Raw genomic sequence first — 17021 nt, 5'->3', positions numbered from 1 at the left:
TTGAAAAAGATTCGGGACAAGCAAATAGCACCCTGAGTCATGATCAGTAATAGAGTCTGAGCTCAAAGAACCGGACTGGCAGCTATGTCATGTCCAAGTGAACCTGAGAAGCTGTCATCTTACTGATGTATTAAAAGGCCCACTCCTCAAATTTCTCCCAAATAAGGAGGCCTAGCAAGGTAGGAGTGTAACTTTGGCCTTAGTGGATAAATTGAGTACAAATTAAAATAAGTCACTGCACAGGTAATTCACAACATGGGCAATTTAACAGATGAGGCACTTCTACACTATAAACGGCAGATTCCTGTTTACCACACTGTCCTAATCAAGACCTTTCTGTTAATTACCATATTAGAATTGCTCTGAAATGGAGTTTTAAAATGACAAATTCAGCCATTTTGCAGAATAATCTTAAAGTAAACTGTAAATAGTAGTATGTCTGGCCAAAATAATACTCCAAATAACTTTCCATAGTTAAAATCCAGACAGGGAACAGATTATCTTCCAATACCATTTAAACAATTTAAATGAACAGAAAATAACATAGATAATTAACTATACCAAAGAAAGAAAATGTTGGTCCAGATACGTAATCAACATAGAAACTCCTCAACAAGGTCTGAATTTTGGTCTAGTTTGAACAAAACAGAGAGTGACCATCATGTGGTAGATGCTTCATATTTTCTCTAATCCTAACAATAACTCTCTAATCCTCAGAAACGTCATTGTAAATTGAATCTTCAAAAAGTGATACATTGTCTGAGATTATTCAGCAGGTGAGAGAACTAGCATCAGTTGTATTAGACCAAGTTGCCATGTTAGAGAGGCCAAAAGTTGAAAATAAGATCAGAAACCCTATCCAACTGAGAAGGGGAGAAAAAGTTTTGGGAAGAAGCTCTCCCAGTGGTACAGTTCCTTACTATCAAGCTGAAACTGAACCAGGGCTTTGACTCTCATAAATGCATAACAGCAGAAAGGTAAAGAAACATTCTTCCAGCAGAATGTGGGATGTTTCTAGCCCTTCTATCAGCTGTAGACCACTTCTTTCCTTCTAATAAACTTAGTTATGAATATGACTCAGTTGGGTAGCACAGTGGGACTTTTAAATCACATAATTCACACATGAATATCTTTAAATATTCTATTTAATAAGTTTATTATTTCTAAATATCTTTTCAGACTAAAGGTTTCCAATATGTGAAATGAAACAATCCAAAATAACTTAGCATCATATCAAGTACTTACTTTGTTAAATCTCATGTGGAGAGTCAGAGAGAGACTAGGTGAACCTTCAGATTACTTGTTCAAATTTTTTTTATACTAAGTCAAATGATCAGGTAGCATCTTAGGGAGCCGTACGTATATAGCTAGCTGATATATCACCAGTTTCATTTTGCTGATTATTTTTCTTTGAAGACCTTATCAACAAGGTTCTTTGCAAAAATAATTACCTAAATAATTTTCTTTGTTTACATTTTAGCTCTGATCAGGATTTATAAATTCCTTTAAGGACAGTAAAATCAACAAAGTAAAATGAAGATTAAAAATGCTCATTGGATTTAGAAAAATGGAGGCCAGGGTGACTAGTGAGAAACATATCAGTGCAATAATGGAGGCAGAAGCCAGAATTGGTTGAAAGGAGGAAGAGGGAAAATGAAGACGTGAAGGAAGTAATATGTAGACAATTTTTTCAAAACATCGGTTCTAGAGAGAGCGAGCAAGCCTAGGACAGCCATCTAGAAAAAACAGGTAGACACAGGGTGGGGAAAATTCCTGTTTAAGATGAGAGACTTTAGCCCAGAGTTTAAAAATAATTGGGAGTAAAATTTTTTATCTTATATTCATATTTTACACTAAATATTTTTTAATAAGACTGAGCTGGCATTTTGGAGCTATTGCTAATTTACATTCTAAACCAAACATGCCTAATATGTAAATCTAAACATTATTGTCTTCCATCTACCTTTTCTCAAACAAGAAGGTAATTTTAAAAGTATGCTAAAGGCAATCCATAACAAACTGACATCTTTTTTTCTTTTTGTCATTACTTAAGGTAAGATAATCACAAATAGAACTTTAAAAAGATTTTTTTATTCTTATACTTTTTATTTTTATTATATACTTTATTTACAACACTGACATTAGTGATCTACTAGAAAATAATATATGAGGGGCACCTGGCTGGCTCAGTCAGGTAAGTGTCCCACTCTTGATTTCAGCTCAGGTTGTGATCTTAGGGCCCTGGGATTGAGCCATGGGTCAGGCTCCATGCTCAGCAGGGAGTCTGCCTGGGATTCTCTCCCTCGGCCCCTCCCCCATGCTTTCTCTCTCTCTAAAATAAATAAATAAATCTTTTAAAAAAAGAAAATAATATATAAGCCATGAAATTATTCTCTAGGAGTAATAAATATTCTCTATTTATAAGCCCTGTGAACAGGCGCCTAAATGCATGACACATCTGACTGGAGCAAGGATATGTAAAATTTCCTTATTTTAATTTAGAGATCAAAGCTAAAATGCCAATGTACTCATTTAGTTTTAAACCAGTAATGATAGGGACACCTGGGTGGCTCAGTCGGTTGTGTCCGACTCTTGATTTTGGCTCAGGTTATGGTCTTAGGGTTGTGAGATCGAGCCCTGCACTGGGCTCTGCACTGGGTGTGGAGCCTGCTTAAGATTCTCACTCTCTCTCTCCCCCCGTGTCCCTCCCCCACCTTACACATGTGCTCTCTAAGGAAAAAAAATGTTTAAACCAGTAATGATATACTCCGTGAAATCCAAAAAGCAGATGATATCAAATAAGATCAATTTCTAAAATAAAATGCAGGCAACTGACAAGAAGATACCTGATAGTGATTGTCTGATTTCATAATGAAATCACTAGTACAAATGCCAACTTAGAGGATTTCTAATAAAGTTGTTAACTGATTCCTTAAAATGTTATTCTGATCCTTTAAAAAGCTTAAGTTAAACTTTGAAAACTACTGAATAGGCTATATTCAAGAAGCTTTTTACAGGGTGAGTCAAAATAAAAAGTATTACTCCAGTCCAAAGAAGGAAGCAAGTTATGTGCAGCAGTATATGTCATAGGTGAAAAAAACATTTAAAGTAATCGAGTTTATGGCACAATCCAGGTTCAAGCCCAAGTCTAGGCAGAAGACCGTGGTGGGCATGAGCATGAGCATGATTTCTGAAGAAAAGTGTACACAGAGAGCAAGTTTCTAATCCAGGACTCAGATTATCCTTCTGATTATATTCCTTCCGTTATATATCCTTTAAAAAGTTCTACAGAGAGTGCCTGGGTGGCTCAGTCAGTTAAGTGTCTGCCATGATCTCAGGGTCTTGGGATTGAGCCCCACATCGGGCTCCCTGCTCAGAAGGGAGTCTGCTTCTCCCTCTCCCTCTGCCCTTCTCCCCACCCAACTCATGTGCTCACTTTCTCTCTCTCTCTCAAGTAAATAAATATAATATTTAAAAAATAAAAAGTTCTACAGTCACGAATAACATTATTTTTACAGGTTTCATCATTCCAAATCAACTTACAAAACAAGTATAAGCATATGACCAAAATCAAATCACCGAAATAATAACTGGCTTATTAAAAAAGTTTAATGGCCAAATTGCAGAATTGACTGTGTTGAGTTCTGGTAGAAATTCTCATCAAACTCCTGGTCCTATGCAATAATTTTCTCTGCAAAAGAGATGATTCGGACATGACATGTAGACTAAATCTAAAACTCTGAATATGTAAAAAAAAAACCCTGAAGGAGCCTAAACTTAAAAAGTTGAAAGTCAAAGGTCTTATGTTTAAAACATGAATTTAGTATCATTCTAAATTGTATTTTCAGAGTTTTACCAAAATACAAGTTTGCATTTACATGAAAAGCAAAATTCTAAACAGGTGTACAAAGACTTTTTTTCTCCCAAATGAAGACCATTATTACCCTTTGCATTAGAAGAAAAATTACTTACCGCTATAATATCTAATGTATTATCACAGACCTTTCGGATTTCATTATTTTTATCATGCATCAGATCTATGAGATATGCTGGAGCTTCTGAATAAAAGTGGTTAAAGATACAAACTGCATTTGGATTGAGGCTATTCAAGCATATTAGAAAATCCCACATTTCCCTAAATTCAAATGCTGCCTTGATATCTAACTTCAAATTTTAAAATAGAATCATTAATAAAAGATGACCAGAGACATTTAACATTTCATTTGTTTAAAAGACAGGGATAACAGAAATAAAAAAGAAAAAAAAAACCCCACTAAATAAAAATGGGTAAAGAAAACAAAGCCAGTAAATCTCAGAAAGTACAAGACCCTATTTTTGAAAACATGAAAATCATGAAAATAACTGAAGAGGGAGCTCTAGAGCTGCATAGCTGTAAAGCTTTCTTGATCACACTGGCCCACCTAAAAGTTCAGGAAAATTAATTTCACACAAAAATTGTAACAGAAAAGAATCACAGTCATATCTTGTATATGGTTATTATGAGAAAAATAAGACATTTTCACATAAAAAATGGAAGCTGCAACCTAATATTTAAAGAAAATAAAAGAATTTAAGTAAAGACGATATATGTAAAAGAACAGTATAAATCAAAATTGGAAAACTCAAATAATTCGGAAAAGAACTAAAAGTAAAAATCATTTCAGATATATAAGAACTAAATTTATAGTAATATATGAGTAAACAAAAACAACAGATAAAACTCCAAGAGAAATGGAAGGTAAAAAGGAAGAAAATTTGTAAAATTTAAAAATAAATAAAAAGAGAAAATATTAGAAAATGACAAATAGTAAAGATAGGCAAAGAAGATCCAACATAACAGAAATTCCAAAGGAGACAACAAAAGCAATAAAACAGAACAAATAACTAAAAACTATAATTCAAGAGAACTTTCCTGAAATTGGGAGGGGAGGGGGAAGAGAACGACATACTGAAAGATCACACTTGATACTTGGAAAAATCAATCAAAGATGATGAATACCATGTCAAATTCTAATAAAGCTACTTGGCTTTAAATAAAAAACAAACACTCCTCTGGTCTTACTGGCAAAAAGATCAAAGTCATTTATAAAGGAAAGAAAAGTAAATTGTCACCAGACATTATGACAGATACCAATAATTAGCAGACTACAGACTTCACACTGGCATCAATTCAGGCAAGAAGACAGTGGAAAAATACCTTTCACCTGCTGAGAAAAATAACTAGCATTCTAAAACTCCATATTCTGCTAAATTATTATTAAAGAAAAGATGCTAGTTATTTTCAGATAGAGATATATTTTATTATTCAGATATTCACTTAGCAGTATAAGAGAATGTAATAATGAAAGAAAACCAATAGAGAAATGGAATTCAAGAAAAAAGAGTAAACAAGGGAATAGGTCAACACATTATAAGTCTTAAAAAAGCACTGGTTTTTAAAAGGCAATAACTAAAATAATAATTCATTTTTAAATGTTATAAAAATGAGGTGAAATTATTATACTAGATAGTAAATAAAATGGAAGATGGGAGTGGAGACATTAGTCTTAGAAGTAGAGGGATGTGGTCCTTTAAAATTGGAGAGAATACATGTTGAAATTTGGGTTTAACTCCCAAAAGAAAAGAAATGGAATATATAAATATAACAAATAAGTAGGGGAAAAGGGAAGAATAAAAAAAAAACTCAAATCAACCAAGAAACCTCAATGAATCTAAAAGAGGCAATGAAGAAAAACTTATAATCTCCAGTACAGTCAGTCTTGGTTAAAGTAGTATTTGAAACAGAAGCCACAGGTTTCTACCAAGAAACTTTAGCACATGTGTACAAGCACATGACATTCTTTGTAGCACTGATTAAAATGCCGAAAAATTTTTTATTAAGTTTCACAGCAAGTAGCAAAGACAGAGATTAGTCCACATCTTCTACACATCAGTGCTACTTACTATTTTTCTTGGGGGCAAACAAAGGACGTATTTAAAATATAGAAAAAAATACAGAACGATATATTCTCGGGGAGACTCTAAAAGGACCAAGTCAAATTTGGCTTATTTTCCCATTCTGCAATTTTTGGGATTCTGTGAAAATTAATTATTACAATAGCGCTGGTTCTCAATTTTAGATTCTCAATTCCTATCAACTGTGCTGAGAGCTATTTTAAATATTTCAAACATCTTAATATAAATCATATGTTTACCTAATATAAGTCTATACCAGCCATCTCAAACATCAAGTTTCTTTCATTCTGTTAAAAATAAAATAAAGTTGATCAAATTCTCTAAATTTAAAACATGGGAAAAAGAAATTGTTTATTGCCCAATAAATCTTTATTTAAAAATTTAAGTATATCAGTCATAGCAAAAATCACAATAAAATGCTTAAAATTATGGTGAAATATTTTAATAATTTCTAATTATGTGACAAAATGTCACTGATATCAACAAAGTCCTGGATTTTGAACACCAAATCATTGGGCAAAAGCACTCTAGCAATCTTTACCCAATTTTAAGGCATGGATGAAAGCATCAGATCTAAGCACTATTCCTTGGTGCTTTTGTAAAATTCTGAATCATATTTTTTATGTCCCATTCCTTCCACTATCAACATATTAAATTCTTCAGCATAACTATTTAAAAAGTACTCACTTCAGATCCAATGACTTAACAAAAATTGAACTTGGGAAAAAATAAAGTTACACTGAGAAGAAAAATCAAGCATAAGTTGTCTTAATACTGTGACCTTTGATAATTTGGTACTGAGAGTACATTTTAAGCAGACAGACCAGGGTAGAGATGCTTATTCACTTATGCACGCTTATTCACTATGTACTAGTGCTCGATAGGCACTATAAATACTTCATTCTTCTTTAGTCCTCAAACCGTATATGGTGACATGTAAACAAAGGTAGTCTTTCAAAGAAGTTGCCTAAGAAAGCTATGCTTTCTCTTTAATGTTTTCTAACATGTGTTTCATGCTCAGAGATGCTCAACCCAGAAAAGCATATTAAAGTTTCCGAGAAGACCCTATAGCAAGAAAACCTGTTTAATTCAGCGCATTCCCAACTCATTTATCACAGAACCTTTTTTCATTAAGCAACTATTAATACAAAAAAAAAGTTCCATGGAACACCACTGGGGAAAGTGATGTTAACACTGCTGAAAAGAGTGTACTAGAATTTATTTTCCTGAGGGGGTCAGTTTATAAGCCACATTTAAAAAATATTTCTTTGTGATAAAAGAAGATCTCTCTGATGTGGCTGTTAAGGCAAAACAGTATTTGCATATTGATAGCCCATATCAAAAAGAATATTTCTCAGACAGACTTATTATTCTTCAGACTTGGCTCTTGGGAGACTTTATATGGCTCCAGAAATTAATCTTGTCCTCAAAAGCAAGGCAATTTCCTCCAAAGATGATACTTAAAGCATGTATCACTGGCTTTGAATATAACACTGAAGGAGCTGCCAAATGTTTTGAGCGATGACCAGGATCATTTAAAAAAAAAAAAAAAAGTCTCCCAAGGTATTAATTTTAAAAGGGCATTGACCATTTAGAGACATGTGTTCACTGACCAAACAAGTACTAACCACATGCCCGGTACTGTTAACTTTTGAGGATAAAGATGAGGAAGACTAAGCTGGTCCTTAAGCTTGAAGAGCTCAAAATCTTTTGGTAAAAACAGGCATACAAATATACAATTTAAAGTTCTTTATTGAAGGTAAAAATATGTTACTCCTACTGGGAAGGAGGGAGGCTTAACTGAGAAGATGGCTTATAAATCTGCCTTTGCTGAGCTGAGATCATTAGCTTAAGAAAGAGACAAATGCATTAGAGGCTGTTAAGGCACACGAGGAGGCAGTAAGATGGGTCCGGTCTGATTTTGGTGTGCTAAGAGAAAACTGTGTACTATAGAGTTAAAGGGGGAACTTTGGAAAAATAGATTAAGGTCAAGCTAAATTTAGATTTTTCACATGGGTAATGAAGAACCTTACCAGTGGAATTCAAAAGTAGATTTTTTTTTTTTTGGTACACCAGCAGATCACCATGATAACACACACACACACACACACACACACACACACACACACACACACACTCAGTTTAGATACCACTTCCACTGCCAGCATTTCATGACATCCTCAGACTTGGTTATATATCCTCTCCTGTGCTGAATGCACATACCTTTATGACATTAATACACTGAACTATAATTTTATATTTCGTATTTACTTGTCCATCTCTTCAATTAGGCCATAAACTCCTTGAGTACAGGGACTGACTTTTTTTTTTTTAATATATCTAACACTTAAAACAGTAGCTGTTAGATGATTAGAACTTGGCAGATGTTGCATTATGAATAATTATGTATAGTAAAAGAGACAGCAGACACAAAATGTTCAGCTATGAGACTGGTGGATAGTACTTTTATTAGCCACTATGAATACAGAAGGTAGACTGTTTTTCAGGAAAGGATATTTGTATTACTGAGTATCCTTTTGAATGTAATAATGATAAACTATCACTATCTCTGTTTGTTGGAAACAACTACAGGCACTTTAAGTTCATCAGTACTTAACAAGAGTTGTATAAGGCAGGGGGTCTTCATTTTAATAATATTATGGCCATTTTATAGATGAAAGATTTTATGCTCAAGGGAGATTAGGTAACTTATACAAGGTCCTGCAGCTTTTAAGTGGCATTGATTACAATGCTCTTTAGATAGGTGGAAGATATCCAGATTGCGGTTAGCAACAAATGCCTGGGACCCAAGAAAGAGATTTTGAAGATATTAAATACTTAGTATATAGCTGATAGCTGATGTCATGGGAACAGATATATTTTCCCATGTAGAGTGAACATGGTAAGATTGAAAGAGTACTAAGGACAGTCTGAGGAACATCTGATATTTAAGTTAATAGAGAAGGCAATTTGATGTGTTTGTTAAGTTCTTGGGAATCACAGCCTGACAAGTTAATAGAATTGTTTGCAAGATGCTACCTATATACTGATTTGGGGCCAACAGCTTCCATAAAAAATACCTTGCCTTCTAAAATTATTTTGAAGCTTGATATTTCCTACATTATTCGTACATATGCTAGAAAAAATACCTAAAGATGCATTTTTTTTCTGAGTATGTGAAATGTCATTATCTATTGTAAAAGGATACGTGTTTCCTTGATTATGACATCTCTCGTGGCTTGGTGGAAAACCATCTGGTAGAAGACGTAAATTATCTGACATACAAATTCATCATCTTCTTGTTGAGCTGAAAGGAAGCAGAACACTTCAAGTGAAAGAATACTATAGTTATATATAAAATTGAAAAACATTGACTGGAATAGTGGAGAATGAGAAAAGTAAGAGTGACAGGAGACAGGTAAAGGACAACCAGTTTACATTATTTGTAATACATGGGTGGCATATGCGATTTATATCTTTATTTAGGTATTTTTTCTAAATTCCATGATGATGATCAGTGCGGAAATTTGTAACATATTTTTAGAAGCTTTAGTAATTTTGATTACAGTTCAACTAAATAGGTTAAATTACTTTGAAATACAAAGATAAAAAATAAGATTTTGAAAAAGAGAAATTATATCAGCTCTGAGTTTAAACCAGACTACTTGAGATTGTCTCAAAAGATCAGGTTGTACTTAGAAAGAACGGAAGGCCAAGACTGGTTTAAGAACACGGTATCAGTGCTTCTCTGTAATTCTCGCTATATTTTGCCCAGAGGTATAAAGATATTATTAAATTAACTTCTACGTCCCCAGTGTGACTTGGTAACACGTACTAACACTTGTTTTTTGGTTTGGCCCATCATAAGAATTTTAAAACAATTCTAATTTGTGAAATAAATCTGGTTCTATATTTTTTGTCTGTATAATATTGACTTTACATGAGAAAAACAGTTCTTAAAAAAAATCACACCTTCTGAATTCTCAGTTTTTGGTAGAAAAACTAAAAAGAGGTATTATTCTTGAATAATGTTAGCAAAATTCAATTTTACGTATTGTCATGAAATAATGAGTTATTTCAGTTTTAATCAAATTGATTATAATAGTAAAAATGTTATATAATCACAAGGGTAATTAATGTTTAATATCATATAAAGAATAGTTTAACAGAATAGTTGATGTCCACTGATTAATATGTAATGGCAAAAGCAAACTCATAGAAATCTAATTTTTAGGTGCTGGTTTGAAATTTGATTTATTAACAGTTTTTTGTCAACTCTTGCAACAGTTCAATGATATCTGTTAGACACAGATTTACAGGTCAACAGAGCATCTAACTAGTTGTGTAGAAGAAATTGTAGGCCCCTTAAAGTCCGAAGGATTTCCCTCACTTACTTGCCAATGTACCACTCTCCCAGACTACTTGGGCTAAAATTCCATTAATTACTCTCTTGGTATACAGTGTTCCCTCACTTAATCCCAAGGCTTTTAATCATGAAAACCCATATATTTCTTTATTTTATTTTGTTATTGAAGTATAGATGACATATGTTATATTCATTTCAGGTGTACAGCAGTGATTCGACAGTTCCATGTATCACTCAATGCTCACCATGATAAGTGTAGTCACCACCTGCCACCTTATGTTATCACAGTATTATTGACTATATTCCCAGAAATCCATGTAGTTCTTAAAAAGAGAGTTATATAGCCTCTGCTTATGATAAGCTTACAGCAGAGAACATTAAAACATAGTAAAACATGGTGAGCTGACTCTGTCAGCTTGCTTTATATGTATCTCGGCTCTCTCAATCATAATCAATGTGGAACAGCAATTCAAGAAGACAAGTCAGTTGTTTCAACTTTCTCCAGCTCATCATGAAATCCTCATTCTCACTCTGCCAAATACATTGTTTTCACTTACACCTCCCAACTACCTCTCTTTTAATTATTTCTAATCTGAAAACTCCTGGCTATGAGAAGGGTGGACCAAAGTAAATGTAGGAACACTTCAAATATGAAGGTATTATCTCTAGATGACCTATTAAAATGCATTATGTTAAGAAACTTACAAATCAAATTTTTAAAAATTCAAAAGACTTAAATAGGTACTTAACTTTATTAGCCATAACTAACTGGCCAATAAATACAAACAGGTACTTAATTATTAGTCATCAGGGAAATGCAAATTAAAACCGCCACTCTGAAGGCTACATTTAAGGGACCAATAATGTCCAGATATGGGGGTGATGTAGAAGAACTGGAACTTTTGCACATTGCTGGTGGGACTGAAAATTGGCACAACTACCTTGAAAAACATATTGGCATTATTTACTAAAGCCAAACATAGGCGGACTATTATGACCCAACAATTCTACTCCTAGGCCTATGTCTAATAGGAATGAATACATATATGCACCAAATTAAAGGTCTAAGAATGTTCACAGGAACATTATTTATAATAGCATTTCTCCCATCAAAAAAACCCCGTTGTCTACCAATAGTAGAATACAGCATAGTATACAGCAATGAGAAGAAACACACTTCTGTACACAACACAGATGAACCTCCCATTCTAATGTAAGGCAAAATCCCCTGGATTCTATTTATATAAAGTTCAAAGCCTGGCAGAAGTAATCTATATGCAATAAAAGGAAGGATAGAAACCAATTTGGAGAGGGTGATAAGGACTGGGAGGTGGCACAGTAGGGACTTTTAGGGTGATGGTGATGTTTTATTTCCTTATGTGAATGTAAGTAACATGGGTGTGCTCACTTTGAAAAAACATTGAGCTATATTTTGTATTTTTATGTATGTTATACTTCAAAATAGTCTATTGAAAATAATACAAATTGCACATATATTATACTTGTACAGGAAAGATTGAGATTAGAGTGTCTTTTTAGGTTTCCCATACCTTGCAAAATTTCTATGTTAAAGACCTAACCCCAAATGTGACTCTAATTTGGAGACAGGTCTATAAGGAAGTAATTAATGTCAAATGAGGTCATAAAGGTGGAGTCCTGACCCCACAGGATTAGTATCCCTAAAAGAAGAGATACAGAGTGTTGTGCATGTGCTTGTACTCTCTCGCTTGTGCTCTCTGCCCTGTGGGGATGTGATGACACATCAAGAAGGTGGGCTTCTGGAAGCCAGGAAGAAAGGCCTTATGAGGAACCAAACTGGCTGGCACTTTGATCTTGAACTTCCCAGCCTCCAGAATTATGAGAAAATATTTTCTTTTGTTTAGGCCACCCAGTCTATGGTGTTTTGTTATGGCAGCCTTAGTACACTAACAAAAGGTTCTGGAGAACTTGACGGTAATAGAATAACATTAGATTCAGATAGATTTTGTATGCTATGTGGTAAACAATGAATCCTGGCCCCTAAAAAACAATACAAAGGTTAGGGAAAAACTCTATCCAGGCCTCATTGTCCAATACTGTAACCATAGCCACTGTGGCTAATTAAATTAAAATTAAATACAAAATCCAGATTCTCAGTCCCAATAGCCACATTTCAAGTACTCAACAGCCACATGCGTTGGAAAGCACAAACAGAGAACATTTTCTTCATTACATAAAGTTTAGAGGACAATACTGGACTTAGGAGGGAATAGGATGCTTAGATGAGCTTCCAAATTAACCTTTCTGATTAGAAATCAAGATATTAAAAAAAGGGTTTGCACAAGATAGGAAATCTGATTCAATCAACACAAAGCTCAACAGAAAGAAGAAAAGATAGAATATTAGTATTTTATGATTGAAGATCTTTTATATTTAAAAGTGTAAACTAATATCCTGTTTATATATTAACATAAAAATAAAATAAATTATAATTTACCATTTAGCAATTCAATGAGTGCAGGGATTATCCCAGATTTGGCTAGCAGTGCAGCGCAAGAGTCATCCATAGACACAGTTCCAATCATTATTACCACTTCTAAAACAAGGTCATCTTCTGCAGCACCTAGTCATGTCAAAACCACAGAAAGTTTTCAATGAAATGTCCTGATCCATTTATATTACCAAAATTTCAATGCCCAGAAGAGATACTGTAAGCTATTAAATCAGTGCTTATAAATCCTTACTTAACATGCTTATAAATTTGTCCTTTTCCCCACATTTCTAAGCTCAATGAAGACAATTCATAGTGGTGGGGTAGGGCAGTAGAGAAGTAAAGATACATTTTTGAAAATATAAATGAATGACAATGTAAACACAGAAAACAGAAGATTCATTTGAATGGCTCAAAGAACTTTCTGTGTGCACGTGTATGCATATATAGAGAGATATGGTATTTGGTAATTTTAAAAAGACAGGATTAAAAAAATAAGCAGGATAGGGAAGGGAAACTAATATCAAGAAAATATATTGTTAGGAAAAAGAAAACATCTATATAAGAGGAGACATAGTGACCACCTTTTTGGGAAGAAGAAACTAAAACTAGAGCTGAAACTCAAGGTGTAGGAAGAAAATGTGTTACCTAATATAATACTGGTCACAAAATACTGCTGAGCAGCCTTACCCACAACAGAAAGAAATAATGATTATGCAAAAGGGAAATACTTAGCACAGACCTGGTTTTAATTTATCCTTGAGGTATGGAACTAACTTGTATTCCTTAAGAACCAATTCCCAGTCTAAGTCTGGAATGGTCAAATTTGCAAGAGTTCCCAAACATTCAATCACAAACTCCTCTTCCTCGTCATTAGAGATCTGGGCTGCAAGGTCCCCAACATAATCCTAAATAAAATAGAATTTTAATACAAATTTAAAATATGATTTCTGCAGAAGAACTGATCTGATAATGCAAACCACTGGAAGAAAAAAAGGAGTATCAAACATGATTCTTGTTTTAATAATCTTAAGCCAAACTGCTACAGGAGCCATTGGTTTAAAATTTATTTATTTATTTTTAAGTAATCTCTACACCCAACATGGGGTTCAAACTCACAACCCTGAGATCAAGAGCTGCATGCTCTTCCAACTGAGCCAGCCAGGTGCCCCAGAAGCCACTGGTTTAAAAGGCAAGAAAATTGGAGTGAGGATGGAAGGGTTAGAGGTAGGGATCATAAAATGAAAACAACTTTAAAACTTAGATTGGGATTTCAAGAAGCTAAACTTACAAGGAAGTTGGTAACAAAAGAAGCAACTTAGGTCATGAGTTCATATTTGATAAGAGTTCAATTAGAGTTTTATTTCTAAATGTAGCACTTTAAAACTTTAATTCTCAGGCTATTTTAATAGACAGAGAGAAACTATACTTACAATAAATAAATTTTTAGTTGGTCCATCATGCTGGGAAATGTTCCTAATCATTTTCATCAGCAACGGATCCTTGAACTTCAGAGCCCTCTTCATGAGCATCTTCAGCCCATTTCCTACAAAAAACCAGAAAACTCCTCCAATAGAATTAAGGTTCATTTAAGTTTAATGATTTTTTGTTGTTTATAATTCTCAAAACCCCCCCCCCAATTTACACATGGTTAAAATGCATGAATCTTAAGTGTACAATAAATTAATTTTGATAAATTTATGCCCCTGGATAATTCATACCCTTATCAAGATATAGAATATTTCCATTCACTCCAGAAAGTGCCCCTTCTCAGTCAATTCTCTTCCCCAAATGTAATCGCTTCTCTTCTCCTTTTCCTCTTCTTCCTCCTCCTGTTTTCCTTCTCTTTCTTCTTTTTAAACATAGATTAAGTTTACCTGTTCTAGAATTTCACATAAATGGCATTACATAATATGGTGCTCTTTTGTGTATGGAACAGGAACTACGAATTTTAAAAATGTAAATACTTTTCGACCCAGAAAAGTTGTATTTCTAGGAATTTATCCTAAAAATGTAAAAATGAAAATTTGAAAAGTTTCAGAGAAGGGAAAATTACTGCAGCGTGCTTTGTTACAGAATAGAAGTGGCAACAAACTAAATAGCCAAAATATCTGATTAAATTCTAGAAAATCCTTTAATGGATTATTTTGCAGCTATTAGCAATTATGTTTTATAAAAGTATTTAATCACATGGAATAAGATTCAAGATATTACTACCTTAGGAAAAGTCACCATATACAGATAGAAAAACCCCATTTTAGTTAAAAAATATACAGAAGCATTGCACCAATATTTTACCTATCATTATCTCTGTATAGCGAGAGTAGAGATTTTAATTTTTAACTCATTTGTCCTTTTTTTCCCCTTTAAAACAAACACGTATACTTTTCAAATAAGAAAAAACTACTGAGGATACTGGAATATCATAATGAATGACAAGCTATTTTACGAAGTTATTACAGAAACAAATACCTAATATATATTTTTCTACTGACCTATCTTACACGGTAACAGACTGTTTTCCAAATAAAAAGTTCTGTTTCATCTAGAAATGTTTTTAAAATTCACATTTCAATTAAGGATAACTAAATCCTGGTTTACAAAATGTTACCAAAGGGTGTTTCTACTCAGGATATAAGAGTATTTATTCTGAATCTATTTAACCTTCAAAGATTAGAGTTATAATTTTTAAAACTATTTAAAAATAGTATTTACAGAGCTAGTATAATTCTTAATTCCTAATTATTTCTTTTCCATCATTTGCCAGTTGCCATCTGACAGATGTTATCTACGAAGCTCAAAGGCACTAACCTTCACAGATAAGCTGTACATTCCTTTTGTTAGCAGCAAGATTAATGCAGAAAGAAATGAGTTCCAAGTCAATTCGTTCATCTGAACATTCAAACAGCATCTTCATTAACTAGCAAAAAGCACAGGGAATATTTTATTCAAAAAAACAAAAACATTAGAAGTATTTTATTACAATGTGTTATCTTAGATCATATGTTGGGAATAATATAATACAATTATATTTCAACTCATGAAGTGGTAGGCTGTCACTACTGACTAACTGAATGGACGGTTAATGAACTACAAGATGTTTGGTATTAAATATAAACTACCAAGTACTTGGAGAATACAAGAGGAATATTAGATACAGCCTTCGCATTTAAAGAATTAAAAATATTGTATAGAAGTAGGGCATTCTGAGCAAAGAAAATAGCTTGTGCACAGGTTACAAAGCAAGGAAGAACAAAAGAAGGCAAGCACGGTTGCAGTGAGTGAAACAGTCTTCAGAGATATGGTAAAAGCCAGATCATTCAGGGTCTTGAAGTACATGTTAAAGATGTGGGGCTTCATTATAAGGATAATGGGAAGCCCTTAAAGGCTTCTAAATAAGTAAAATGTCAGGAAAAGATTTGTATTTCAAAATGATCTGGCCAGTGTGGAAAATAGACTGATACAGAATAAGAAAAGGTGGGAAAACCAGATAGGAGACTAGAAGAAAAGTCCAGGCAAAATGATGACTACTTGCGCTAGGTGGGGCCGTGGGGGTCGAGATAAAAGGCTGGATTAGAGATATATTTAGGAATGAGAATCAAAATGGGATTTAATAACTGACTAGATGTTGGGGTTAGGGGAGAGGAAGGGTCAAAATGACTCCCAGATTTGGGCACTGAGCAACAACATGGATGGTGGTGCTAACATTTACCAAACAAGAAAAACTAGAGTAGAACTTTATTTTATTTTTTTAAATATTTTATTTATTTGAGAGAGAGAATGAAAGAGAGAGCATGAGAGGGGGAGGGTCAGAGGGAGAAGCAGACTCCCTGCTGAGTAGGGAGCCCGACTCGGGGTCCGAGGACTCTAGGATCATGACCTGAGCTGAAGGCAGTCACTTAACCAACTGAGCCACCCAGACACCCTAGAGTAGAACTTTAAAGGGAAGATAGTAATATTGGTTTTATGCTGAGTTTAATAAGCTGTCTATGTGATAGTCTGGTGCACATATTCAGTAGAAGTTATAAATGCAACCCTGAGTTTAGAAGAAATGTTTGCACTGGAGATTTAGGAATTATCATATATGGTTGATGACTGAAGCTGTAAACTGGATCCAATCATTTGGGCATGGGTAGAAAATGAGAAAAGAACTCTATTAATGATAAGAGAAAGAGAAGGTGGGTCTGAAAAGCAGCAATCAGAAAAGTAGAAATGTAGGAAAAAGTAGGC

General features: G+C 33.8%; 1 protein-coding gene across 2 annotated transcripts in view; it reads right to left on the bottom strand.

The window, feature by feature from the left end:
* The window catches only part of KIFAP3 (kinesin associated protein 3), a 150670-nt gene that overhangs the window by 44300 nt on the left and 89349 nt on the right, over positions 1-17021 (bottom strand). For both annotated transcript variants that reach the window (XM_045797754.2, XM_045797745.2), the window contains exons 12-17: positions 15603-15711; positions 14225-14337; positions 13534-13699; positions 12798-12923; positions 9164-9262; positions 3973-4058 (exon numbers count right to left, since the gene is read on the bottom strand). In XM_045797754.2, coding sequence (XP_045653710.1) covers positions 3973-4058; positions 9164-9262; positions 12798-12923; positions 13534-13699; positions 14225-14337; positions 15603-15711 — 699 coding nt within the window. The remainder of the gene's footprint in view (positions 1-3972; positions 4059-9163; positions 9263-12797; positions 12924-13533; positions 13700-14224; positions 14338-15602; positions 15712-17021) is intronic.

Source organism: Ursus americanus, chromosome 2 (genome assembly GCF_024610735.1).
Source record: "Ursus americanus isolate L20-20 chromosome 2, mUrsAme1.1.p, whole genome shotgun sequence".
Lineage (NCBI taxonomy): Eukaryota > Metazoa > Chordata > Mammalia > Carnivora > Ursidae > Ursus > Ursus americanus.
This window is presented reverse-complemented; position numbering and strand designations above follow the sequence as displayed.